This window comes from Centruroides sculpturatus, unplaced genomic scaffold (genome assembly GCF_000671375.1).
Source record: "Centruroides sculpturatus isolate CEXI.00-Female unplaced genomic scaffold, Cexi_2.0 scaffold1189, whole genome shotgun sequence".
NCBI classification, from domain to species: Eukaryota; Metazoa; Arthropoda; class Arachnida; order Scorpiones; family Buthidae; genus Centruroides; species Centruroides sculpturatus.
The window spans coordinates 80,024-107,042 of record NW_019385304.1 but is presented as its reverse complement, the minus strand read 5'-3'; the positions used below and the strand labels follow the sequence as shown (position 1 = coordinate 107,042).

Below are 27,019 nucleotides of genomic sequence, written 5' to 3'. Positions count from 1 at the left end.
ATAATCTAGTGCAGTGATTCTTAACCTGTGGTCCCTGAAAGCATCCGAAGTGGTCCGCGAAAGTTATCCCAAAATTATTAAATAAATGACGATGCATTGATGACAATGTGCAGTACATCAAGGTTAGAGCCAATAGTGGACTGGGCTGGGGTATGGTCCGCGGTCAGAAAATATGAAACTGGAAGTCACTAGCAATAAATTTGCATTTGAAGATAAAATCGGCGCGTTTATCACTAAAATCGACCTATGGATCAGCAAAGTCGAAAGACAGAATTTTTCTGCGTTTGATACATTGAACCCAATTATTGATTGACAGTGTGCCGAGATTAAAGGACAAAAGAACATTAAATTCCATTTGCAAAGCTTGAAAAATGAATTCAATTGCTATTTTCCTGACTACAAGGACAAAGGTATTTGGAAACTGATTTGCAATCCTTTCGTAGTCAACATTTCTGAGGTGACGGATGAAATACAAGAAGAGTTAATTGAAATGCAACATGATAGTAACTGCAAGGATACATTCAAGACAGGAATTAAAGTTTTTTGGAACCAAAAAGCTATTTCTTTCCCTAAAATTCGAGAAATTGCTTTACAGTGCCTAACTTTATTTTCAACCACATATTTATGATCATCTCTCTCAAAAAGATTAAAAAACTTCAAAGGTTAATACAGAAGACAACTGTTGTTTTTTAGCTATAACTGCATTTTATCGGAGATAAAACTACTAAGGATTACAATACAATGCATTACACATGCACCCTCTTCAGGTAATACATAATTACAATAGGGAAACACACAGTTTTTACAAAATTATTACAAATTACAGCATTCAAATGATTTATAAAATGACAATCTAACCTCTTTTGCTAAAACATACAGCACTCAAGGCATCGTTCTAACAGCTTTTGTCTGTTTACGTGCTATTTTGCCCTTACCACTTCTGCCCACACATCATTAGTGAGGTTGAGGCTGAAGTTTTAAACGTGTATGTCAGAGGTTCAGTGCCGCTTTCCTGTAGCCTAGAAGCTTGACAATGGTATTTAGATAGTCAGTGGAATCATGCTTGACATTCCAAACACCATTGTCAAACTTCTAGGCTTACAGGAAAGTGGCACTGAACATCCGACATACATGTTTTTGCATTTAAAACTTTGTCCCCAACCTCACTATTATCTCCATCCCATTATTTAAGTTAATGGTGTTGTGTGCACTTACAATCACAAAATATTCCTTGAACCTTCGTAAATACTTATCTTTTTCTTTGTGGATTATTTTTATATTATTATTGATCACACATCCATATTTGCTACAATAATCTGTCCATGGTAATTGGTTATTTTTTAGCCGGATTGCTGTCACATATTATTTTATTTCTCTGCAATTCTTTGTAAAACATTTAGAAGAGCACTCATTGTGGTCATTCTCTTCTCTTCACTTTCTTTTTCTTGCTTCAAGCTCTTTGAATTCCTGCCAGCACTGATCTTTTCTTTCTTGCTGTTGTTTACTGGCCCAAGCTTGAAACCACTCTGGCAGATTTTCTTTTCCCTTTCTCTTTAAATTTATGTGACTTCGAAATGCTTTTACTGAAGGGGGTTGCACTTCAGAATTAACTCCTGCCACATTACCCTCAGAGTGGGCAGACAGTCCTTACAAATGGGATCTGGTCCACACATGGTTCAGAAGAAATAATATTTTCTTCTGGAGGACTGATGGCCACTCTACATCCAAGTTCTTGGTCCAATAACTTAAAAGTATGGCCAGGTGATGGCAGATTCTCCAGTATGTGTTTTTACTTTATCCCTATTTCTTTTGTATGTTGTCTTTAGATTTCTCCATTTTTATCAGAGTCACTGGGAGAAGTTCCAGTTTTTTGCTATTGCATCCCATAATTTTGTCTTTCTCGTTGGTTTCCTGAATTCGTTGTCCATCTTTAGTCTTGTTATTATCAATAGACGTGGGGATGCATCAGTCCAAGAGAAATCTCCTGCGACAATATGAAAGAAAAACTATTATTTATAGTGTATTAGTATATACTTGTATATAAACATATACATACCTGATTCTCCTTCCTCGTGATTTGCTGACAAGTCTTATTAAAGTAACGTCTACGTCTTCTGGTAGACCAATTTATTCTCTTATTCCCCCTCTTATGTATAAGTTCTTCAAAGACATGAGAAATGAAATCATGATCTGAAAACCATAAAATAACTTGAACTTCTGTTGTTTAATAGGAACTAACTCCTTTTGTAATTACTTTAAACTAGGCTATATAGTTAACTATTATTGCTATAAATAAAGGCTTATCATACTCTCCAATTCATAATACAGTGGTACCTCAGGTTACGAACGCCCCAGCATACGAAATTTTCAGGATACGACATGAAATTTGAACATATTTTTGCTCCACGATACGAACAAAAACTCACCATACGACGTTACATTAGTTCGCATTTTTCATTTGTTTTTCTTACTACAGTTATTTTTTTAAATGTATTACTTGGCTTTAATTTGAGTATGTTTTTCGCGTTGGAACGAATTATTTGGTTTTACATGTAATCGTATGGGAAAAGATGATCCACCTTACGACATTTTCATGATACGATCTCAGTTTCGGAACGGATTAATTTCGTATCCTGAGGTACCACTGTACAGTTAAAACTAATTTATACAATTTAATTGTAATTTTAACTATGCAAGTTATCCTTTATCAAAAGGAGTAATAAATTGCTTATCATATACACTTGAATATTATGTTCTAACTGATGAGGGACTATAAGTCCAAAATGCATTTTTTGGAAAATACACGTGTATAAAGTCCCATAAATTAAAGGATATGTAAGCCTTTATTTATATCATTCATAGCAATTTGCTAAAGATATAGCCTAGTTTACAGCAATTCTTAATAATGTCACGTTGGAATTACTTTTAGAGTATTAGCCTATAATATTGCATAGAAAGTTAATTATTATTTGCATAATGTTAAAATTTATCAAACCAATTATGTAAAAGATATGTTGTTATGGTTATTTTTACACAAGCTTTAATATATAATTTGTGCGAATTTCAAGTTTATTTCATGTAATTCAGTGTTTCTCAACCTCTTAATGAATCGTTGCCCCCTTCACTACAAAATTCCAATGCCGAGGGACAAGGCTAACGCCAAATTTGTACTGCATTGAATAGACCAGTAACTAGTATAATGTTATTTGTTTAATTATTGTACGATATAACGAATAAAATATCCAATTATTCTTAATATAATGTTTTTCTATATCGTCCAGAAAATTGTTTTTTGCCCCCAAAATATAAATTGTTACAAATCGCCCCCTCAACATGGAAAAACGCCCACATATCACCCCCGTTGAGAAACACTGGTGTAATTAATAACGCATTATGAAAAACAATAACTTACCATTTTCTAAATGATGTTTTATAGAAGAATCAACTTGTAATTCAATCTTTATATTTTTGTAAACAACCTCGATGAAGTCCATCGTGGTGGCAGCCATTTTGTTAAAGCAGAAAAAGCACATCACTCAATTGCTGCAAATTTAACCTCAAACTAGTGAAATTGCTGAGGAGTTTGCTGCATGCAGTTCTTCAAGAAAACAAGTTTAGCAAAACACTCGGCAGCAACATTTAGAAGCACTGCTCACAGCGATTAGCTTAACAACAACCCATTGGACTCATTTACAAGCACCTTTTATAATGCTAAATTTTTCAATTCGTTTGGCCCCTCCACAAAAAGAGAATATGTTCAAAAGTGCAATAATCTTAGGTTTTTAGAATTTGTACATTCAATATCTAAAACTTGTGTTATTTTAGCTTAAGTTTCTCAAAAATTATTTATTATGTGCTGCTTTCTTTTCAGGCAAGTTCCGTTCAATTTCTGCAGGAGGAAACATGGTCATCGCCAAGAACGGGCATGGTAGGGACGAGGCCTGGTTGCTGATTCCCGTGTGGACCACTCCACGCAGCTCAAATCCGCAAGAGAGGAGAGGACCGGCAGAACACACTCCCGCAATTACACTCCCGGATGCGGCAGTGGGAGGGAATTCGTTGGCTCCCTTTTGCGGAACACAAGCCCGCGGTGTCATCTCTCACTGCTGCACGGTTTCGCATCATTCGAAAGTTTCTTGCAGTCCGAGCAGCACCTATCACAAACTGTCTTAGAGCCTGGCCACCTTGCAATTAGTTACAATCTCGTTTTTACCGGCCAAATGTTCGTGGCCATATTTTTCATTTGAGGTGCGAAGAATTAGACACCTAAAAAGCTTGGCACACATTTATTGTTTTCGTAAGACAACAGAAAGCGGATTACCACGTATCGAAATATTTTTATATGCCATTTGTAACTGCAGTTAAAGGAATATGAAGGGTGCAGAGTGGAATGTTAGAATCAAATTTGTTGTTTCGTGCTATATATTTTATTGCAGCAAAATTGGCTTTTTGTCGACGACCAATTTACTTCTGAAAGTCCGGTTGCCAGTCGAGCCAAAAGCCGTACAAATATACTAGCCTTCTCCTAAAACAGACATTTTCATTTGTAAGATTTGGCATTCTAATTTGTTTCTGGATACTTTGAAAGTAATGTAAAGAAGAAATTACATTCCATAAATTGCTCACTAAAAAGAATACACGGTACAGTTTGCCAGGATTTAACCCGAGAAGAAATCGACTATGAACCCGTCCACCCCAATTGCCGCAATCTGCGGTTCCGTCGTTTTGTTGTTCAAAATTCAAATGTTTATCATTGACTTGTTTGTTATAAAGATTAAAGATTTGTTTTAGAAATAAAGTTCAAGTGCGTGCAATATAATTTATAAATGCACACTTTCACCAACAATCGGACATTTATCTGTGAGAATATTTTTCTTTGAAATACAAAGTGTTAAGAATTTAAACAACGCTTGCATTTTCTGTAGTACAGTCCCGATCAAAAACAGATTGTTTTTCCTCCACAGTACAGGCTGATACTGTGACCCATTCTTATTTATGTCATATCCCCGACAATTAGTTCTGTGAAAAGTAAGTTTTACTCTCCTTTGGCATACTTATTTGCATGACAAGCATTGTTTTATTTACCAGTTAATTTGTGGCATTGTTCTTATCAAAAAGTAATCTGGATCGCCATAGTTCAATAAATAACTATATTTTGGCCACTCTTCCTTAAAGGAATAGATTGTAAAAAACCCTCAACAATTACATCAAATATCCTCATCTTTATAGACCAGATTCAACAATTTGTCCAGATTAGTATCGTGCTAATTGTCGATTTTTGTGGAGAAAGCAAGGCTTTTTTTCACTTAAATGGAGTTTGTAAATACCTTTTAATTTTACTAACTTTGAATTAACCCATTGCTTGCATAATTTGCCATTATCGATGGCATAATACATAGGCTGTTTTTTTTTTAAGCTCTGGTGGTCTATAAAAAAAAAGACAAGTGTAAATAACAAAATGGATTTATTACCAAAGGTTAGGTAAAAACATGGTTATTTCTCAATATAATCACTATGAAGATTGTGGAATTTGTCACAGATGTGGATGAGCTTTTCCATCCTCTCTTCATAGAATGTTGCTGCCAGTGAATTGAGATGGCCTTAACAATGTTGTGTTGAAGAGCGTCATTAGTCTCGAACCTAATGCCCTCCTAGCTACATTTTCAGTTCAGGAAAGAGGTGGAAGTGACTTGGTGCTAAATTGGGCTATAAGCTGGGTGTTTAAAGGTGGTGAAGACTTCCACCTAGCTTGGAACTTTTTATTGTGTGAAGACTTTCACCTTTTTCCTGAACTGAAAACGTGGCTAGCAGGGCAGAGGTTTGAGACTAATGACAATTTTCAAAACAATATTGTTAAGGCAATTTTAATTCACTGGGGGTGGAAAAGCTCATCCACAGATACGACAATCACTGTGAAGATTGAGGAACTTACGTCGAAAACTAACCATGTTTCTACCTAACTTTTGGTAATAAATTCATTTTATGGACCATCGGAGCTTGAAAAAATCTGCCCTTGTACTTGCATGGAAATTATTGTTGTCCAAAGGAAGATTAAACTGTTAATTACTTATGTTTTACGTACCGTGTAGATTATAAAATTATATAGTGCCACCAGTTAGACCGGTCGATTCCCATAGACACTAAAATCCTCGTTTAAGGTTTATTGAAAAGACCTGAAAATTGGAGATACGTTCGAAGCTCCGTGGCTGTTCATTAGAAATATTTCTGGAGCCTTTACGTACTTTTTTTAAACAGGCAAGAAAATTACAAAATATACTACTACTGTTTTACACCAAGTTCGGTAGCATGCAATGGGCTTTTTAAAATAAAATCAATGGATTCGATAAGAAATGCCGATAATCTGTAATTTCACATTTATTAAATATTGCAGTAACTTACACTATAGAACAATTTTCTTATATTACAATGTTGGATTTTGTTTATACAAATTTATGCATTAACAAACGGCTATGATGTCTGATTCTCGAACGTTGCAGTTGCCAAAACTGTTATTAATTTGCAATTTGTCTATTGCACGTATATTATTTTAAGAGCCGACGACAAATCGTTTTTTTTACTTTGGCAATTGGCTCCAGGTTCGAGAATAAAATACAAAAAGAATAAATAAAAAAATTAATGCGTACAAAGTGTTTTAAAAACTATACACTTTGGGATACGGAGGTGTAAAACGTCCTAGATTAGATAAGAGTTTCCACAACCCAAACTATGTTAGACGGCCAGGTGAGGTCGATTTCCGGTGGACTGATCCGCCAGGTGGCCCAGTCGCCAATTATTGGACCAGCGAGACGAAGGAACGTTTTGAGTCAGAACGGGTATGCTCCAGTCGTGTCTGTTGACCACTGCCTGATAGTGTTTGCTGGTGGTTTTATTGAAAACGGGCAACAGTTCGTTGGCTTCGTCACACAATGCCTGAAGTACACTTGGCATTAGCACGAGAATAGAAGGAGTTTTCTATGGTAACAAAAATAAACTTACCTTTAAATATATCACCGCATCCGTTCCGTAACCTTCCAACGAGGACAGGATCAGGTCACCGTGGAAATATTTGGCATAGAGGCGTGAAAGAGGGAGCCCATACCCGTATCCAGCCTGCGGAGAAAGTAAACATCAATTACTCATTTTAAATTTTTGGCACTTTGTAAAACTCTGGAAATTACCAAAGGAGCGGAATTGGATCCCGATCGCGGAGGAACAGGTGCTGTGGAGTACATATACTGGAAGAGAGCATCAACATGGCCGTGAGGAATTCCGCCGCCTCTATCCGAAATCTAAAACATTTCTTATTAAATTACGAACAATTGACAACCATATTTTTACATAACGATGCCCTTCCTTACTTTAATCGTTAAATCTTCTTTTCCCACTACGATGAGAACATGTATGGGAGGATAGGCTTCACATGCAGTTCCATGATGTTCCACCACCGCTCTCATGGAATTCTTAAAGAATGAGTTACTATTATTATTATTATTTTTTTTTAATGAATTTTTAAAAGAAATATTTCTTACTTTCAGAAGTTCAAAAACCATGTGATACAGATGCGAAGGTATGTATACTACGGAAACCGGACTATTCGGCGACAGGACTAAAATAAATTTGTCCACTTCAGATTTGCAGTTTCTTTTTGGGGTAATTAACAAAAGACACTTACTGTTATGCTCCTCTACGGTGATATCCGGTGATGTCAAATAATATTGGTCGCAGAGAAATTTCGCATTCTCGTAGGCGTCTGAAAAATAAATGCAATTAATAAATACTCTGATGCGCCAGCCAGTTTGCCTAAGGAAACTCACCTTCAACCACGGACGAAACGTGGCAGTTGGGATCGATGCTGCCGATGTGACGGGGATGGCCATTTAATTCTGAACCGAACAGTAACGCTACAAATAAAAATTCAAGAAGACAACGCTAAATTTTAAGAGATTGAGTGCTGTAGATATGAACAAACAATTTTCGAAACTTAAAAATTACAAATGCAGCATCCTTCCTGCTAACAAAGTTTTTTTTTAATGTGATAACCAATATATAAAAGTATATTACGGCTCGCAAATCTTTCATTCTTAAAACTAACACCAGAGAAAGAAAACTTACTGTGTTGATTGATGAGCATCCTGATGGATATTCTGCTCATGTAAAATCGATCTAGAAAATACTGGATGCTACGTTCCACGTGCTGGTCTACCGGATGGGACTCCTTCAGCTCGATCACACCTTCGGCCATCGTCTGCACCACATTTGTGTGGCGGTTACGTATCTTTGACAGTTTGTCCCAAAATCTTAGAATTTTAAAAAATGTTAATTTTAATGGTAGAATTACGTTCTCAATTTATTATATAAATGTCATGCTAGATGGTAATGCGCATTGTGGCACCACAAATTCATCATAATTTTGATCGACATCAGATTCTCGTCCATTCGGTTAAAACATTTCTTGGACAGAAGGATCGATCCCGGGATACCCTCAAATCTCTTGTGACAATATGAAAAATCCAATCAAAAAGTGGAAGATCGTTAGTTGGCCAAATGAAATCTACGGAAAGGTCCGCGAGGAGAGGAGCCGAGAGAGGTCTTAGTTTTGTCAGTCCTTGAGTCTGTTGAGCTCAACAGATATTTATCAAACTCCCATTCGTCTTAGAAAAGACATTTCTTGCCTTGTTGTCTATGTAGCTAATACATTCTCAGATATCACGTGCCAGCTAGGACACACAATGCAAAGGAACCTCATACTTTGGTGGGGGGAAAAAAAAGAGTGTGACAGAATTAAATAATCCAAGCTTATAGAACATACATCTGTAGATGCATCAATTAATTAATATCTGAATTTTATCAAAGTAGCCTCAAGAAAAAATACACACAGCAAAATTAATTGAAATATTTTTAGAAACATTTTGCAGTTAATTTGATAATTGAACTATTAATTAAGAACAGTTATTTTATTCTAAGAGTAAGTACTATTAATTTTCTAAGAATCTGTCAAGAAGAAACCAAATTAAATAGGGTAAATCAGCAGTAGAGGGAAGTGCCACCTGATTAATTAAAATAGTTTCAAATGATTTAAATTAAAATCTTTCCTCTTTTTTTCTGTAAGACATGCAAAAATGTATGAGTACACATTATGTACATAAATGTCTGTGAATGTTCAATGTATATGCACGGCCTTACAAACTCCCTCCGAATTGAGCAATGTGGCTTTCAATTATAAAAGAAAATTCGGGTCTGGAAAGTGCAGTAACATCACAATGACGATAGGGTGCAGGATTTTTCGAATGCACCACCAAGCCTACACTCGGTGGTAGGGGCAATCGACGTATGTCCCTACCACTAACAGAACTGATGGCCGTACGAGATGGTTCTTTGAACTGGTGTGCTCTCGGTGATACAGCCTCGTGGTCGGGCAAGAACAGCCCAGACGGCAAGGACTTTCTCAAACTTCAACGACCATACATAAAACTTTCAAGCGTATCACATGGACACGTCCAGCATTTGGATGTCTAAACAATGGGTACGCTAAAATTTTGACCGCAGTGAACCTTACAAACTTTTTTTATAGGATAACAGAATAGCAATTGTAAAGCATTCTGGTGATATTAGCTGGCGTGTAATCAGACCACAACTATAATCATTTACATACTTGTCTGAGACACATCTATATGCCAAGTTTTTAATTCTATCCAGATGCACAATTATTTTCGTCAACAAGTTATTTTATTTGAAAGATTTTGACACACGGTAAACTTGCAATTAAACTTAACTAACTCTAATTTGTACTTGCAATTCTCTGCGGGTATTATTAATACATTATTTCAAGATTTTAAGATCCTTTATGTAATTTTTGTTCAAATTATCCAAAATTGTTTGTGATGTATAATGTAAGTGCAAGATGACCAAATGACCTAACAGGCACCAAGTCATATCTTTTACATACAGCAGATGATTGGTTAACGAACAGTTTGGACTGCGAACAAATCGGACAACAAACACAAGAAGCGATACTGTGTTAAGATTGTAAAACTATATTTTACTGGCATTTATGAATGGTTTATGGAACAAGACTTTAACAGATGTATATATAATACATAACCTTTTTTGCACTAGTTGATTTATGATCCCTGAATTTTTTAAGTTCTTTTCCGAACTTTTTATTTTAAAAAACTGATAATATTATGGGCCCAAAAAGAATGTTCACTATAGAAACTAAATAAGAGATAATAGCCAAGATAGAAAGGGTAAATGTCTGACGTTGCCAGGCAGTGTGGCTTCAACAGGTCTACAGTAGATACGAGCAAAAAGCTCTAGCAGATAAAGAGTAACATAAATCACATCTGAGAAACAAAAAAAATGGAGAGGTTGCTTTTACTTTATTACATGTAAATAAACAAATAAATTTAATTTATATAATTTCTTAGTATTTTTGGGGGTCTCCAGAACGAATTAATCGTATTTCCATAAAAATCTATGGTAAATCAATAATTGGTTAACCAACAATTCGGGTAGCAAACATTATATCTTCGAACGAATTGTGTTTGTTAACCATTCACCCGCTGTATCTTTCTCTCAATCTCATAGAATTTTTCTAGAGTTTTACCATCATTTTACAATGCTTTTTTTCTGCATTAATTTTATGATGTTTGTTGTATTACTAGCAAAAAATGACGACGACAAAGATTAACATTATTATATTAGATTTTGTACTTCTAGATTATTTCATACTTTAACCCTTCTATTAGATTGTAATTATATAAATCAAATACTATACTAGATATGGTTTTCATTTTAAAGTTTGTTAAAAAGTTTGGTTATTACGGCCTGCCATTGTCATGTTTATCGCCTTACTCTGACGGTACGAAATGGCAGTTTCATTGGTCAAGTAGACACCAGTTAGAAAATACGAATAGGAATAAAATGCATCTTAAATTTTTTTCACAATGTTAACTAAGAAACACCACTTGATGTTTGGCCACAAATGGTACAATCTGTCAACGAATCAAATTTTGCTAAAATCAGACCAAATATTTAAACTCTGCACCCTCAACAACCACTTAAAACATTGTGTGCCAATCGGTAACCTCGTATTATATAATTTTCCTATTCAAATGCCACCGTACCAATGGGTCTGATAGGAAGAAGGGACTGTTGTGGAAAGAGATCAAAGTAATTCAACTGAAAGAAGTTGTTGTTGTTGACATCCTCTCTTCTGGGAGGAGGTCAACTACTACTAAATATTATATTGGTCTACTATTAATATTGAAAAGTGATCCGTGATGGATAGGTCATGATGGCCCAACACGTGATCAAAGTTACTATAAAAGGAATTGTTCTAGTATTTTTACATGATAATGAAATATACAATTTGTTGCCAAAAATTAAACAAACTGTATGGGAAGTATGTTTTCGTAAATATCGCATTTATAGAAAAATTTTTGGGCTGTAATTTGAAAAATTGTAGCCTATGAATTTGCATTGTCTTTCCATAATGTCGAGAAAGGAGTTAGATAGATGAAAGCCGAGACTGGATATGGAAAGCTTACCCAGGTTAACTGTGTAGAAACTTCCAGTTTAAATTGGAAGTCACATTACTTAAAAACTTTTCCCTGAATACAGTTAACTGGCACAACCTCTATTAATATCATTCTAACAGAAAAAGAATAGAGAATGTTGTGATGAAAAATTGCAGCCTGTCTTTGTGGCAATATCACAAACCAAAGTAATTCTATATTTATTACTTGGTTATGGCAACTCTACACGTGAGCGATCTGCCGAGGGGATGCATCTCCGGAAGACTTATGGGAAGCTAGACCATATTTAGGAATTATTGACATGAAGAAAACTCTGAGTGGCTGGCCCGTCGTCCATGCCCGCAACTAACTAACTACCAGTGTTTGGTGGTTTTATCCACTCGACTACCGGAGGGCACTTATTAGAATTAAGAAAGTTCTATTCAGAAATGAAAGAAGCAGAGTCATTAGATATGGAAAATTAAACACATGCAATTTTCACAGGGTAACACTTGATTCCATGCAGACAAGTACAGTACTATGCACTACCTGTCTCAGTAATGATTTAGCACAAAACAAAAAACATGCGATGTCATTGTTGTAGCAATTAAGTGAATATAATATAATTCTTACAGAAAAAGATATACTTTAACAAAATAAACTATATATATTTTAAAAAAATTTTGCCAACAGATGGCACTACATGTAACTTAGCAAATCGACTATAGATAGAAATTAATTGATTTATAGAAATGCAATTGGTATTTTGGGGTGGGGTGATTACTCGTACTAGATATTTTTAATAATTCAAAATCTTTGCTGGGTCTCTTCTAATTTGAATTAACAAAAGTTAACAGTTTTTATACAAATCTATAATAATAAATATTACTATAATTAAAAATAAATGAAATTGTAATTAAGAATTTAAATCAAAGAACATCTTTTTATAATAATCAATTTGAAGTTTCAGAATGATGCAAGTTTTTAAAGAATTCTGATTCGTCCCATTTGTTTCTCCACTGCTTAAATACATTCCATTCTGGGACTATTATATCAGAGTTTAATAAAGTTCATTATGATTTAGTGATGAAAAACTATACCAAATTTATTATTTGTCTACTACTATTATTTAAAACAAAAGTCAAATCTATTGCAGTTACTAAACTGATAACACAGTATCTCCTAATTGTTGAGTATTGTAAATTTGAGAGAACAAGTTTTTGTACAAATAATGTGTTATACACCCATTTGACGAATGTACACACATCAAAAGACACCAATATCAGTTTGTAAACACATGCTTATTTGTGTCGGTGAGGACGAATTTTACTTCTGTTACATTCTAAATAAAGTAAATTCGTACTTTTTCAAGATGTTTATTTTATATTGCAAATATCATGTAGTTAATTACCGAATCAAGTTTCCATATAGTGATGTGCATTGTTTTCATACATAAAAGAATAATTCAAAATAATACAAAAAAAAAATATTGTTTTCAGCAAGAACTGTATTTCTTGGCCAGCATTATGCAGTGCCGTAATTAGGGCAGTGCCCGGGCACAGGGCACAGAAATGACCTGGACCAAGTTTTGGGTGTAGTTACAGAAGCTCACACCGGGCGCATAAAAGGCTAGTTACGGCACTGGTTTGCGACTAGTTTTTATCATTTGTATGGCAACTAAATATTTCCTCCTAAGCTCTATTACTTTTGCAATTCTGCAGAGGTGCTTCCTCTACATATCATTTTGTATGTGCAACATTTGTTCAGACATAAAGACAAAGCTAAGCGACAATTTTTTTTTTTAAGGTAGCCGAAGTTAGACAAGAATCTGACAGCAGAAAAAATGGCCTCCTTCAGAGAGATCAGAGAATTCCAAAGCAAATTTCTGTGAGGTTGAACGGTGGACCTTATAATTCATAATAAACAAGGTTTTTAATATTGTATGTTGTGTTAATAGAGAACAAAAATATAATTTAGAAAATTGTAAATAGTTCGAATGCATTTGACTTTTCTTAAATGATGTATTTGTTACAAAACTTATCAAATTAATTGTCATAAATATGCAACACTAACTAAATTTTTATATGTTCGGTTTGTGAAAGACAATAGCATCGATGATATAGTTATTACAGAAAATTGAGATAAAAAAATAAAAACTGATTAAAAATTTTCCATAATTTACTTTCATTAATTTCCCATTGAAAATATAACCAAATGTTTTATGTAAATTGTAAATTTTATATAAATCAGAAAATGATTTAGTATTTGCAAATGACAAGTTTTTTGATAGATGTCCTTGTTTATATATGTAATTTACTTTTTCACTTTAAATGTATTATAATTAAAAATGCATTCAAAACAAATAAAGCAGATAAAAATAACTTACTCGAATAAAATTTTACTGTTATCGGGAGACTCCTTCTCAAATTCCAAGATTTCTTCGAAACTTTGTTCGTACCTGTAAAATATTTTACACAAACAATGTTTTAATTTTTGAATTAAAGAATTTAAACTGAATTTTCAATTCCATTTAAATTTTAAAAACTTAAATTTAATGAACATTAAAAAGCAAACTCAAAATCAAGTAATTAATTGCATTTAAATCTAAATTGATGTTTTAATTATTATGGTTCTCTCTCTCAAACAGTGCAACTGCTCATTCATAATTCTAATCTTTTTATGAGGAGAAATCTTTCAAATGTTATAGAAATATAAAAATATTCCAATTCATATTCACCACTATTTTGTATTTTTCCCATCATTTATTTTTGGCCAGACCCACGGCGTGGATGACCGAGGGACGAGAAACGGGCTCGACACACCCGAGACTACCACCCACAAAAATTGCCAGGATCTTTTAACTGCCCCATATTCAATCCTGGCCCCCCAGAATGGTAGGCCAATGCCTTAACAGCTTTGCACCGTATCTTGCAGTTACTATTTTGTATTAAATGTATATACATATAAACTTTAATAATTTTCTTTGTTTTTTATTCTGATTGGGCTGCAATTTGAAAAAGTTGTAGGCCTATAAATTCCCAATGTTGTCCATCTATCTTTCCATAATCTTGAGAACATTGTTAGATAGATGAAAGACGAGATCAGATGTGGAAACCTTAGGAGCAAGAGGCCTCAATTAACTATTACAAATTTCCAGTACAAACCAGAAGTAATGTTATTTCAATTAAAAAATTTTCTTGAAAAGAGTTAGATGACTGGCACAACTCTATTGCTAATGGAAAAGTATGATGTACAAGGTCAAAACACTACTAATTTGAGGTGGCAAGCATACATTCTATATTAAAAAAAAATCATTAAAAACATGACTGTCACAATGCTGGGCTGCAATTTTTAATGTCACAATAAATAATTGCTTGTTTGTAATTATTTTATTATCTGGTTTTTTAAGTTGCATAATATTTTGTAATACGGCATACCCGTCATCATTCCCCTGTCGGCCACAATGCTACCGCAGATTACTTGTGTTACACGATGATGAGCGATTCCAGCTTTACAAATGCTCTCTCCCATTGTAGAGTCAAAATTTTCATCTGTGCCACTTCATGAAGGTAGTAGACAACAAGACATTTGAATGTGGATGGGAGATGAAACTCAAACGGTTACTCTATTGAGTGGCATATGTTGCACACTTCTCAGATAATAATAAACGTAATTGCAGTAATTTAAAATGGTAGCACTGTTTTGGAAGACCATGTATATTGATACTTATTAATAATAAATATTACAATGAATATTTCCATTATACATCCTAATCCATATAACTGATACCTCAAAACAAATTCCTTTAAAATGCAGCCTGTTTATTCATATTTCAAATGTTTTTGACGATTTTGAATGGTCTTCCTCAGGAACAGAAAAATCGAATGATTCTACTTTTACTTTCTATAATGAACTTTCTTTTGGAACATTTAAACTTTTGAATTTTCTTATTTTTCTTATCTAGTGTGCATGCTCGTACAAAATGAAAAACAAGTTCTCTACTGTTTGTCCCCCTCTTTTTTCATACTAAAATTATCATATTATGCCCGCTCTCCACGCTGCTGGGACTTTACGTGACTCTCTGTGGTTTATTGCTAACCCTTCCTGGTTTGTCTTATTTGCCATGCTTCATCATATTTCAGGTGTCTCTTGTCCTGGATCTTTTGTATTATTTTAGCTCTTTCCAATCCACTATGACCTCTGTCGGATCTGCTATAACATACGTTGCTAGTGCTGTTACTGGCTGCTCATTCTGTATGTTCCTTTTATGCTCTATTAGCCTTCCTTTCAACGACCTCCCCGTGGCTCCGATGTAGTACAGCTCTTTTTGTCGTCTTTTGTCTCGTACTGGTATTCTATAAACTCCTAGTATCGGGTTCTGGTCTATGTCTTGCTTGTCTGTACACAGCATTTGGTATATTGTTGGATTCTTTTTAAAAATCATCTTTTTGTTTGTTGCTGCGCCTATTTCTTTGTAAATTTCGCTTAGTGGTACCATGTATTCTAACAGTGTATTATTCTATTCTTTCCTGCTCATTACCTTCATTATCATGTATTCTTGTTTTGTTAATAATGGCCTTTATTAAAGAACTAACTAGGCAGTGCGGCTGACACCGCACTGCCTAGTTAGTTCTTTGATGTGATCTAATTCTCTAATTCTGTTCTTGAGGTTTGTTGCAGTGCGTGTATGCTTTCTTTATAAGCGCCCGGAACACTGCTATTTTATAGCTTGCAGGATCATGGGAGGTCCATTGTATTAATAGCAGATTATAAAAATATGTTCCAAAAGAAAGTTCATTATAGAAAGTAAAAGCAGAATCATTCAATTTTTCAGTTCCTGAGGAAGACCATTCAAAATGGCCGAAAACATTTGAAATACAAATAAAAAGGCTGCATTTTAAAGATTTTTGTTTTGAGGTATGATTTATATTTAAGCGCAGTTACAGAAGAGTCCTAATCCATATATTTCAAAATATGTACTGTACATTATATATATTTACACTTTTTAATTTCTATTTATCAAATTAAATTTTAAGAAATGTATGTAAATTTTTGGATCATGATACATACATTCAAATTTATGATGTCTACAGGAGTAGATTTGCTTTCAGATGGAATAACTGGCAACGTGTTTGCATGTTAACTTTACGCTTGATTCTAGGCAGATGTTTTAAAAGATCATCAATTTAAGTAGTCCAATTCTACCTTGGATATTTCAAATGATAATTACTAACACATGATTAATAATCTGAATTTCTACGTATTTAACATAATGAATTTTCACACTGTTTTCTAGCTTTATGTATTTCATAAATTTTGTGATAAACCCAAATTTTGGAAAATGAAATCTATTCCATTTATACAGATATTTATGTCTGCTGATGTATTTGGTCCAAAAATGTATTTACCAACTGAACAATAAGGTATATAATTCTTATTTTCAATTCCTTTCTGTGCACTTCCCGTGATAGAGAGTGTTGAATTACTAACACATTGAATAAGATTTGTTTATTTCTTCATTGGCTTGTAATAAACCATTAAACTTAGCAGAAACGTTTGACTTACCCTGCAAGTATCTAGAAATAATCATTAACTCGAACAAAAATTAAGAGTAACACACGACGTTAAATTACACAAAATTCGCTAAAAAAATCAAAAGTTACCAGCTCTGAACCAGCATAACAGATGGCATTCTTAATAAACTTTCTGGCAGTAACTGTATTTCTTTCATGATATTTGCCAAGCGAACCGGAAGCTCTTTCCTCAAAAATAAAAAGGACGTTTTCTCGCATGCTTGCCTACCTTAAAAAAGAAAATAGCATTTATAACAATTTTTAATTGTAATTTATATTAAAAAATAAATAATAATAATCATTGTATTTTGTTTAAAATTGATTCAAGAAATGTAACCAATAGTATTTGAACCTGTTATTTTGCAATGAATTTCAAGATTAGATAATTTTAACATAAACAAATTCTATTATCTAATTGAGATAAATTTTCTAAATTTTTTAAAACTCAGTCACAAAATTTGAATGTTTTAAATTTTTATATCTGAAAAACATTTTTATTAAATAAAATTTATCAAATTTAAAATAAATAATGTGCAATTTATGAAAGGAAATAATTTATTCAATTACTTATTAATCTAACAATTCTTAGAATAAAATAGTTTAGTTTACAGAAAATTATTATTAAATTACTACAATATAAATTAAATAAATATACAAATAAGAAGACAAAATTGTACTATTGATTATTTTATAAAATATAGTATAAATTATCATTTACATTCTAATTATCAGTGAGAAACAATAAAGATGGAAAAATTACAATGTATAATAAGCAAAAGGAAATCCGTTGAGAACGTGATGATTGCAATGCCATAAATTTTACAGTTGTGTGTTATAACTGGTTGGTGTTTTCTTCTAAAATCTGTTATATAATTTTCTTACCTCCTAAATAAGTGTAAACTAAAATTATTTGTAAAGATGTCTAAATTAAATAGGTAGATGTGCAGTCTCAGGATAACTATCATCATTAAGAGCAGGATAATCATGTTATGTTTATATGTGCTAGAAATTCTGCTTATAAGCACAGTTAATATTTAAATACTTATCAGACATGTAATGTGACTGACAATTAAATTTGTCTGTATTATATAATTTTAGTCATCTATGCAAGATGGTTGGACTGACGAGGTACTGTAAGTCCGAAATGCATTTCCAATGTCAATAAAAGCGTAATAATTTTTTGGATCCGATCTCTAATTTGGTTTTCATCACTTGACCTGCAGGGTACGTACGATAAGTCTGAACATTAGCCAAATTTACCCCACATCAAGGTATAAGTAATTCAAGTTTACAGCAAAGCATATACAGTATATACATATTATGCAAAGTTTATCCCAGTATTCTAAAAAGACTGTAAAAATATAAATATCTAGTTGAATAATTAAAATAGTCATTTTCATAATTATTAAAATGTTCGTGCATTAATCCATTGTAGCCGTTGCTTCTCTATTGTATCATAAGAGCATTGGGTACATTCAATTATGCATCAAACGGCACGCCGACAAACTGCAACGTACTAAAATGTGTTCCGTCATTTGCCAACAAGTTTGTCGGTGCAACGACCGACGCATGTTGCACTTGTTGCGAATATGGAGAGCTCCAATGAAGAAATATGGTCCCCTCTATAGTTATATTATTAAAGCTATTTTTACTACTCGTCCATATTAACCTAGAGTTACCTTGACAAAATAAGTCTGCAATTGCCAACATGGCACCGTTTGCTTCTGCCATCTTGTTAGGTTGTTGCCAGACGTTCTGGTAATAGGTTATTAATCCCTTCACTGGTGCATTGACTGTAGTCGAGACCAACACATGGCAAAATGTACCAGATATCGGGAAGCAACACAGATCTAGGATTGTCAAATTTTACACAAACAAGTTGCTGCATAATGTAGTCTTCATCTAATAATCTTTGTAGCAAAACAAATATCTTAAAACAGTAATCATTATGTAAATGTTTTTGAAGCTCTAAGCTTCATCTTTATAAGCTTCAAATTCATAGTTTGAAAAGATTCCATTTTCAGAAACATAAATAGTTTATAATTTGCAGTTTCATGAATTATACAAAGAATTTACTACTGTTTCTATGATTAAAAGCAAGCTTTATTGCCAAATATCCAATCTTTGCATATAAAATTTTACAAATCATCCTTATCTAAGTTGCCATGTCTACAAAAACTAACTTATCTGATAACCGTACGTTGTTGTTTATTGTATTAATTAATCTTATAACAGAATCTGGAGACACATTAATAATTATCACAAAGATAACTGAAATTAGAGCACTTTATATCGGAGTTTCTAATATACATATTAATGGATCTTAATATAATCAGATGCTTTAAAAATGTTATTTTATGGCTCTTGAAAGTTAAAATTTGTATAATAAGAAATTTCTATTTTTAAAACTTTCAATTGAAACATTACAAAAACATTATTACACGAAACTATTCAATATTAAAATTTTAATATTTATTCTGTGAATGAAGAATCTTTTCATTTGTATCAGATATTTATAATATATATATTTAAAAAGCAATTCTCAGATTCACTAATTTATTAATTTAAAGACATATCTTAAACCAGATATGATTTTTAAATAATTTAACATGTTTAAACAGTTAAATTTACCACTAAATAGCAATTCTTTTACTAGTACACTGCTGCGAGTATTAATAATTTAATAACTATGTAATTTACAATTTGTCTCATAGATGATGTATACAACATTAGCCCTCACTTAACATACTACCAACAAATCATTAAAGTTAGATAATGTTGAGCATACTAGTACATCAATTAGAAACTAAAAAAGAGTACTCATCTAGAATACAACAGCTGAAATCGGTCCTAAATCTACATGAAAGAGGGACAATTAACATAAGTGAATCCAGCCATGAAATAGTATCTAAACTGCTTGTTTTCTATACCGAGAACAGCTACGTACCAATATAATACCAAGCACAGAATGAGAAAAGTGAATGTATGAATTTTAAATGTATGATAATTCAAATTTTAAAAGGTAGAAATTTCATAAAAGGAAAAAAAAATATTTACTTTTAACTTAGATAAAACTGGACCACTTGAAACAGAATTCAGATATGATAAACGTGAAAAATGGTATGACATTTCACAGCTTTCCACACTTAAATGTCACTTCAACACATCTGAAATTATTACATCTGTGATCTTTCAAAAACTGTTTAATATTTTTATGAATATTTAGTTTAATAGAAGCTGTTTAATTAAGTGCTAATTAAATAATTACGAGATTTCGAGACACCATACATAACAGTCAAGTAATATAAAGTTTGGATTTTTATCATCTATTATCTTCATCCACAATTAAACAAAATACATGATGTCATTATGGAATGTGTCACTTTTCCCAGTAAACAACACAGTAAATTGTAAAGTAGGAGCTTATCTCAACTTTAAATCAAAACTTTTTTACACTGCTGATTTCCTGCAGAATATTTGTACATTTAAGACAATACTAAGTTTAATAAAGTTTGAAAATTAAAAGTTTTTATCAAAAGAACATACTGTAAGTATATTAAATAATTTTAAACATCTAGTAAAACAACACACTAACAATTTCATCATCAAAGTTATCTACTCATGGCATTACTATGATGAAATCATCTTAGCCGATAAGATATTGAATTAGATAAGTAACTAGTTTTTTGCGGTTTAAGTCATTTGAAAAATTCTTTAAATTCTAAATTGCATAAACAAACTTATTACAACTAAATGATGTTTAATTTTTTTCCACATCTAACAAAAAGGTGTTTAAAACAATTCATTTCTAAATAGTAAAAGCATCTGCATTCAGATTTATCTCAAAAGATGAGATGTTTGTAGTACCTCTATTCCTGCAACTATAAAGCCTAGGAATTAGAAAAAAAAATTAGCTTATAGTAAAAAATTAACTTCAAATAAAAAGAAACTTTTTGGAGTTACTTGGTTTCAGCATTAGATGAATCTCAAATTGAAAGGTTTGGAAAAAACAGAAGATAATAGAATTTGAACTTTTACATGTTTATGGTAACACCAGCAAGTATTCAGATCAGCTTATAGGTTGAGATTGTGGAATATGCTTACAATTTGTTTTACAGGGTGGGAAAGAAAATCACCTAACATCCCTGCTATAGAATATAGAATGTAATCCAAAGAATGTACTATACATTGAAAGCATCGTGTAACGTGCATAACGCTGTTTGAGATAGGTCAATAAAATCTTTTGGCAATCAATTCCTCGTGAAATTCTGAACTCTAAATCATGTGTCACACAACTTCCTTCCCATTTACAGTTTCACAGTTGCATTCAAGATGGCAGCCATGCTTGTAACACACATCAATTGTTTCCCCCTTTGTCTAATGTGTTCCTGACATGAGCAAATTAACTGAGTACATTCTATATTCTGTAGCTGGGGTGTTAAGTGACTTTTTTCCCACCCTGTATTTTTGTAGATTTTCGGGTAAAGATTTGCCATATACATTTAATAAGAGAGAGTCTGAATGAAGGATGACTTGTCTACACTGTATACACCACAGAATAATTTAAATAATAAGCAAAACAATTTCTAGTTACATTAAAATTTTAGCTGGCAAAATGTTTATGTTTTTGATTGTGTCCCATAGAGTGAGACACCTTTATGAAGTTTACCTGTCGACAGTTCCTTCTAAATCAGACACGAGAAACTCATGGCCCGTGAAGTCCTGATATGCAACCCCTGGGGCTTTGGCAACAATTTTCTTTTCCTGTTTTCCTTATGCAAGGTTATGGAGTATGCTGGTACTCAGTAACATTATTTTAGTCATATTCCTGAATTTTGATTTTAGTCATTATATACATGTACTTTTAGTACACTAAATCTACTCTAGTACTCAGCAGGCCATAAGAAAAATCCATACAGTCTGCTGAAGCCTATGAATTCACTTACCGCTCACAGCCAGGAAAGATTACTCATTGTTCTAGATTCTTAAAGTTTATCTTTACGCATATACACAACAATAAAAAGAGGTCCAAGAGATATATTCACTTTGGCATTTGATACAAGCTTTGTTTCAAACCTTTTTCCATTTGGCTTTTTTTGATTCATTGATTAGGTCCCGGGGATCAAATTGTCGGTATATCACCTGAAGCTAAGTGACATCTAATACTTTAGATTGTCCGGAACCTGATGACACTGAATTATCTTTATAACCTAAGTTGCAAAAATTCAATGATTTCTTACTGTTGTTCTTTTTTGGCACTAGCAAATGAGAAAGTTAAGCAACATCTTGCTGGATTTTTTGTATATTCAAATGAATCATGGAAGAAATTATGTGAAAGATATCCGAAATAATAAATTTTTCTATGTTATATGATTATAACACTTACATCTTGTGGCGTTACAGGAGTGGAGTCTTGGAGAATGAACTCGTCCGCTAGTACTTTCAGTAGTATATAACTACCATCTTCAGTCGGAAATATTGTTCGATAATTTCGAAAATTTGAAATTTGTGAAACCATCGGTTAGAGTTCAAAAATCTTAATCTGTTGTATTCGATAGACCGCCTGAAGACGGTAGTTATATACTACTGAAAGTACTAGCGGACGAGTTCATTCTCCAAGACTCCACTCCTGTAATGCCACAACACGTAAGTGTTATAATCATATAGTAAACGTTGGCGTGAAGTGATATTGTATTATATCATTTTGTACGTTAAATATTTAGTCTGGAAAATCTCCCTTGTTCACATTTTAGGATCCTTCAAATATTACCATAACAGTTTGAGAATGCATCACACAATGACTGATGAAATTAGGACCAGCTGCTGAAATTCAGTAGTTGGTCAGTTTACATAGGATTCACACTAGTTTGTTCCCATTGGTGCTCTTTTCCAATTGAAAAAATTGTCCAAGTAGTAGAGTCAACTCTATTGGGTACAGTCACTTGTGACAACTGGCAGTCCTTCATAAAGATTCAGAGTGAAGCGAGTTTCTGCATGGTTTTGATGAGTATACCGATTAAGGTGCCACCACAAGCATTGAAAACAACTCAAAAGCAGAGAGGCCAAAGTTGGCAACAGATGAAATGTCAATGTTTCAGATCATCACTGTTATTGAGGAGGATCATCGCAGGACATTGAGATTTCGCAGCTACTAGAATTTCAGGAAAATCCATTCATTGCATTATGATGGAACACTTACACAATAAGCTTTCACAAGAAACTATGAGACACATGCAACAACTCAACAAAGACAGTCAGCTCATGAGAATTGCAGATTCACCCAGTGCCCTTAGTCTAGAGTTTTTCGTGTTGTATTCGAATTGACGTAATTGAACTTACTCATGTTACTATGACTTACATAATTAGTAGTCTAAAGTTAGACCCATCAAGCCAATTCGAAAAGCAAACAGAAATATGTCATACTCATTTGGTTACATTAACACTTAACTTAACACTTCTGATTAATAAATAATCTTAATATAGTGTCTATGCTTTAAATAATTTATACATATAATTACTATCATTTTAATTCTCTTTTTTGATGAATTATATACTTTTCTATTTTTGGAAAAGTTTGCTGTATAATTTTATCAATTATGAATTAAAATTTTTTTATTAGTGTTGACATGACACAAAGAGATGGCATCTACTTGTGGTTGAGAAATTTATTGCCTTCTTAAACAATTCTTTCGGCTCTTTCTAATGCTTTGATTGCAATCAGAATAGCATATCCGTCAGCCATTTTCATTTTCATGTAGAGATCTCACACGCTCAACTCATGGTGAGATGGGAAAGCAACGCGAGTTATAACTTGAGACTACCAATTTGACGTCAGAGCGCGAGATGGTACCGTGTGACACCTTCAACACGTTAGGAGTTGTAACACGAAGCACTCGAGACTAAGGGCCCAGGAGGTGGTAGGCCACTAATGACAAGCAGGGAGACTATATTGAACGACTATAGATTAATTTTGTTTCATGATTTCTACAGTGCAGTAATAAATTAGTGTAAAAAACAACATTTGACATGCCCCTCATATTTGAATTATAAATATGAACCTATTTTGTTAGTTCTAGTTGTGTGTGAATTATTCTTAAAGGAGCAATTCAAGAAAGTTTTCATATAATTTAACAAAACAATAAAATACAAGACACTCAAATCACAACACACTGAGTATTTTAAAACCATTTGGAGTAGGGAGATATTTGAATCTGCATTTAGTTTTTGTATGCGTTGACATGAATGGCTACGGAAAGGTCATTTAGAATTAATGTTTTGGTTTTCATTTAAACAGTAAAATTAACTGACAATAATGTACAGAATTATAATTTTTAATAGGTTATTTACAATAATCCATAACTTAGAAAATGTGATTTGAATAAACTTGATGTGGGTTTATTCAAGTACTGTGTGTTTTATCTTTTTAAATGAGATTGGGATGTGAATTTATTCAAGTCTGTGGGAGTAATTTAAACCTGTGGATCTAATTGAGTGCATAAACATCTCATCAAAGAAACACCATATATTTTTCACACTAACAATAATATATATTAAAAAAATAGAATTAAAATAATTTATATAAATATAAAAACTACAAAAATATGAGTATAAAAATGGAAAGTTCAATGAATATTTAGAGATTAATATTTGTCAACTGCTAAAACTATTTTTTTTTTTCTGGAGATGGTTAGAGCAACTGAGTTTAATGCATAAAAATTCAATAGAATTTATTGTTAATAATTGTTTTTTAATTTCATAAATGATTGATCAATGTTTTGTAGCATATTCTCAATATCGGGACTGATGATAATGTAATAGAATATATAATAATACTTATTATTATTATTAACATATAATTATAATACTTATTATTATATATTACTAAATTTGTAGATACTCTTGCAATGTATAAATCACTCATTTCTCGATATTAAAATGTGATATTTCCTATAAAAACACTTAAGTAACAATTATATTGTCTATCAAATATTAAAGTATAAAGCATTTTGTATTCCAGGAATACAAAATGCTTTCAGAGTGATCTCTTTTAAACATCTTACCTGTATATGTTTTGTAAAAGTATTTATCACTGCAAATAACTAATATGTTTCTACCTCTATGCTCTGTATCCATAGCAACACTGTCAAATTGCTCTTTTTTGTGATGCCCGAAGATGGTGGATTGACTAAACCATTTGCATATTTATTTTTCCCATCTCTAGTACTTCAACTAAGCAGTTTGTTTAGATAGTTAATTCCTTTAATCAATGCTATTCTAGCCTTTGTTTTTTCCTTTGGTTTTAAACAACTTTAAATCTGCTAATGGTTAAGATTGTTTATATTTTTAAAATATGGAACAGTTGTTTGTTTTGACAAACTTTGAAATATATATTTAAAAAATAATAATAATAAATAAAACTCTTAACAGAACAAAACATTTTGACCATGTATAATGGCCATCTTTAGGTTCTAGAATTGAACATAAATAAAAAAGAATGCAAATTTTAAATTAAAATACAAATTTATGTTGCAAGTCGTATGCACAGGAGCATAAATATATTAAATAAATACAGTAAAATATAAAAATATCGTGAGTAAAAACAAAAATAAAATACAATTCCCAAAAGTGCAAGATCCTCAAAACAATTCACATTTGTTTGACTTAATCCAAATTTTTAGTGGATTATTTGAGTAGAAAAAATTTAACATTGTAAGGTGGTGATAAAAGCATGATTCCAAAACAAAATGTAAACTAGTTAAATCATACATAAAAAAACTTACAAACAAACTGGAACTGTATACTAATCAAAACACTAACACCTAAATGCTAATTCCAGAATATAATCTTTAATGTTACGAACGTTTACGGCCGTCTTTCAGAGGTCCTCTTCAGGAAAGAATGCAAAAACACAAGAAAAAAAAAAACAGTTCTATCGTTTGAAAAGCCTTAGCTTTCGAACATAGCTATGTTCAATTTTTTAAACATTCAATTTTTAAAGATTATATGCCGAAATTAGCATTTAGGTGTTAGTGTTTTGATTAAACTAGTTAAATCAGAATACCATGACAAACATATAAAAAGTACTTGAATTACCTTTAATTAATTTTGTAAACTTCTATAATTCCCAAAATTGGTAGTATCAAATATCAATAACAATATTTATTTTTCTGATTTCAATATTGGGAAATATTGTATTAGTAATCTATTGTTTGATAATATCTAATACAGCTAACAAACCAGTATTAAGGACAACATATGCGGTTTACTTCACGATACAAGTTAGTCAGCAATTATTACAAGAATATTTATGTGGGTGATTATTAGAATACGGGTGTAATTATTACAGAAAACACAGTATATTAAAAATTTCACGATCTTGATAAAATTAAATCCACAAATGTAAATACTTTCCTTTAACTCTTTTGTTTTGTTCTTTTATAAAAACAGCTTAACTGCAAACATCTTCACAAAAATTGATAGAAAAAAAAAAAATGATTTAATGTTTCAGAGTTTAAAGTATTGTAAATTTTTCAGTTACAAAAAAAAAAATCAACTAAATTTGCTTATCAGCAGTTATTTCTTGATGTTTTCTGCTGATTTTTATCATCGGTATATCAGAAAGGCATAACAACTTATTCGAAAATAAAAAGTTCTAAAATATAAAAAAAAAAACTTTATTTTAATTCAAATAAAAAGCAAGATAAACAAACATTACTAAATTTATTCAAATAGAAAAATAGTTTTAATCTTTTTTGAGTTTTGTATTTAATTTTTACAATCAAATTACTATCCTACTCTAATTTTTTCATGTTTTCTTTCTATATGGATTACAGTTATTTTCTTCCACTTCTATAAATAGCTGTTAGAGTTTACATATAAAGATAATATGGTATATATTTTTGTATAGTTTTGATTTCTAAGTTATAGAAA

General features: G+C 32.2%; 2 protein-coding genes across 8 annotated transcripts in view; one reads left to right on the top strand and one right to left on the bottom strand.

Annotated features, from left to right (window-relative positions):
* LOC111637400 overlaps window positions 1–13,730 on the top strand; it is a 114,514-nt gene extending 100,784 nt beyond the window's left edge. For 5 of the 6 annotated variants that reach the window (XM_023382879.1, XM_023382875.1, XM_023382880.1 and 2 more), the window contains one exon: window positions 3,872–4,798. In XM_023382879.1, the coding sequence (XP_023238647.1) occupies window positions 3,872–4,173 (302 nt within the window). In that variant the 3' untranslated portion in view covers window positions 4,174–4,798. Of the gene's footprint in view, window positions 1–3,871; window positions 4,799–13,322 lie in introns of those variants that run through there. The other variant, XM_023382881.1, reaches the window with a different exon arrangement.
* The window catches only part of LOC111637401 (pyruvate dehydrogenase (acetyl-transferring) kinase, mitochondrial-like), a 33,236-nt gene continuing 12,568 nt past the window's right edge, over window positions 6,352–27,019 (bottom strand). The window contains exons 2-11 of one of the 2 annotated variants that reach the window (XM_023382883.1): window positions 17,180–17,318; window positions 13,903–13,974; window positions 8,113–8,297; window positions 7,815–7,901; window positions 7,673–7,750; window positions 7,530–7,606; window positions 7,359–7,460; window positions 7,179–7,289; window positions 6,997–7,110; window positions 6,352–6,930 (exon numbers count right to left, since the gene is read on the bottom strand). In XM_023382883.1, the coding sequence (XP_023238651.1) occupies window positions 6,730–6,930; window positions 6,997–7,110; window positions 7,179–7,289; window positions 7,359–7,460; window positions 7,530–7,606; window positions 7,673–7,750; window positions 7,815–7,901; window positions 8,113–8,297; window positions 13,903–13,974; window positions 17,180–17,318 (1,166 nt within the window). In that variant the 3' untranslated portion in view covers window positions 6,352–6,729. Of the gene's footprint in view, window positions 6,931–6,996; window positions 7,111–7,178; window positions 7,290–7,358; window positions 7,461–7,529; window positions 7,751–7,814; window positions 7,902–8,112; window positions 8,298–13,902; window positions 13,975–17,179; window positions 17,319–27,019 lie in introns of both variants that reach the window. The other variant, XM_023382882.1, reaches the window with a different exon arrangement.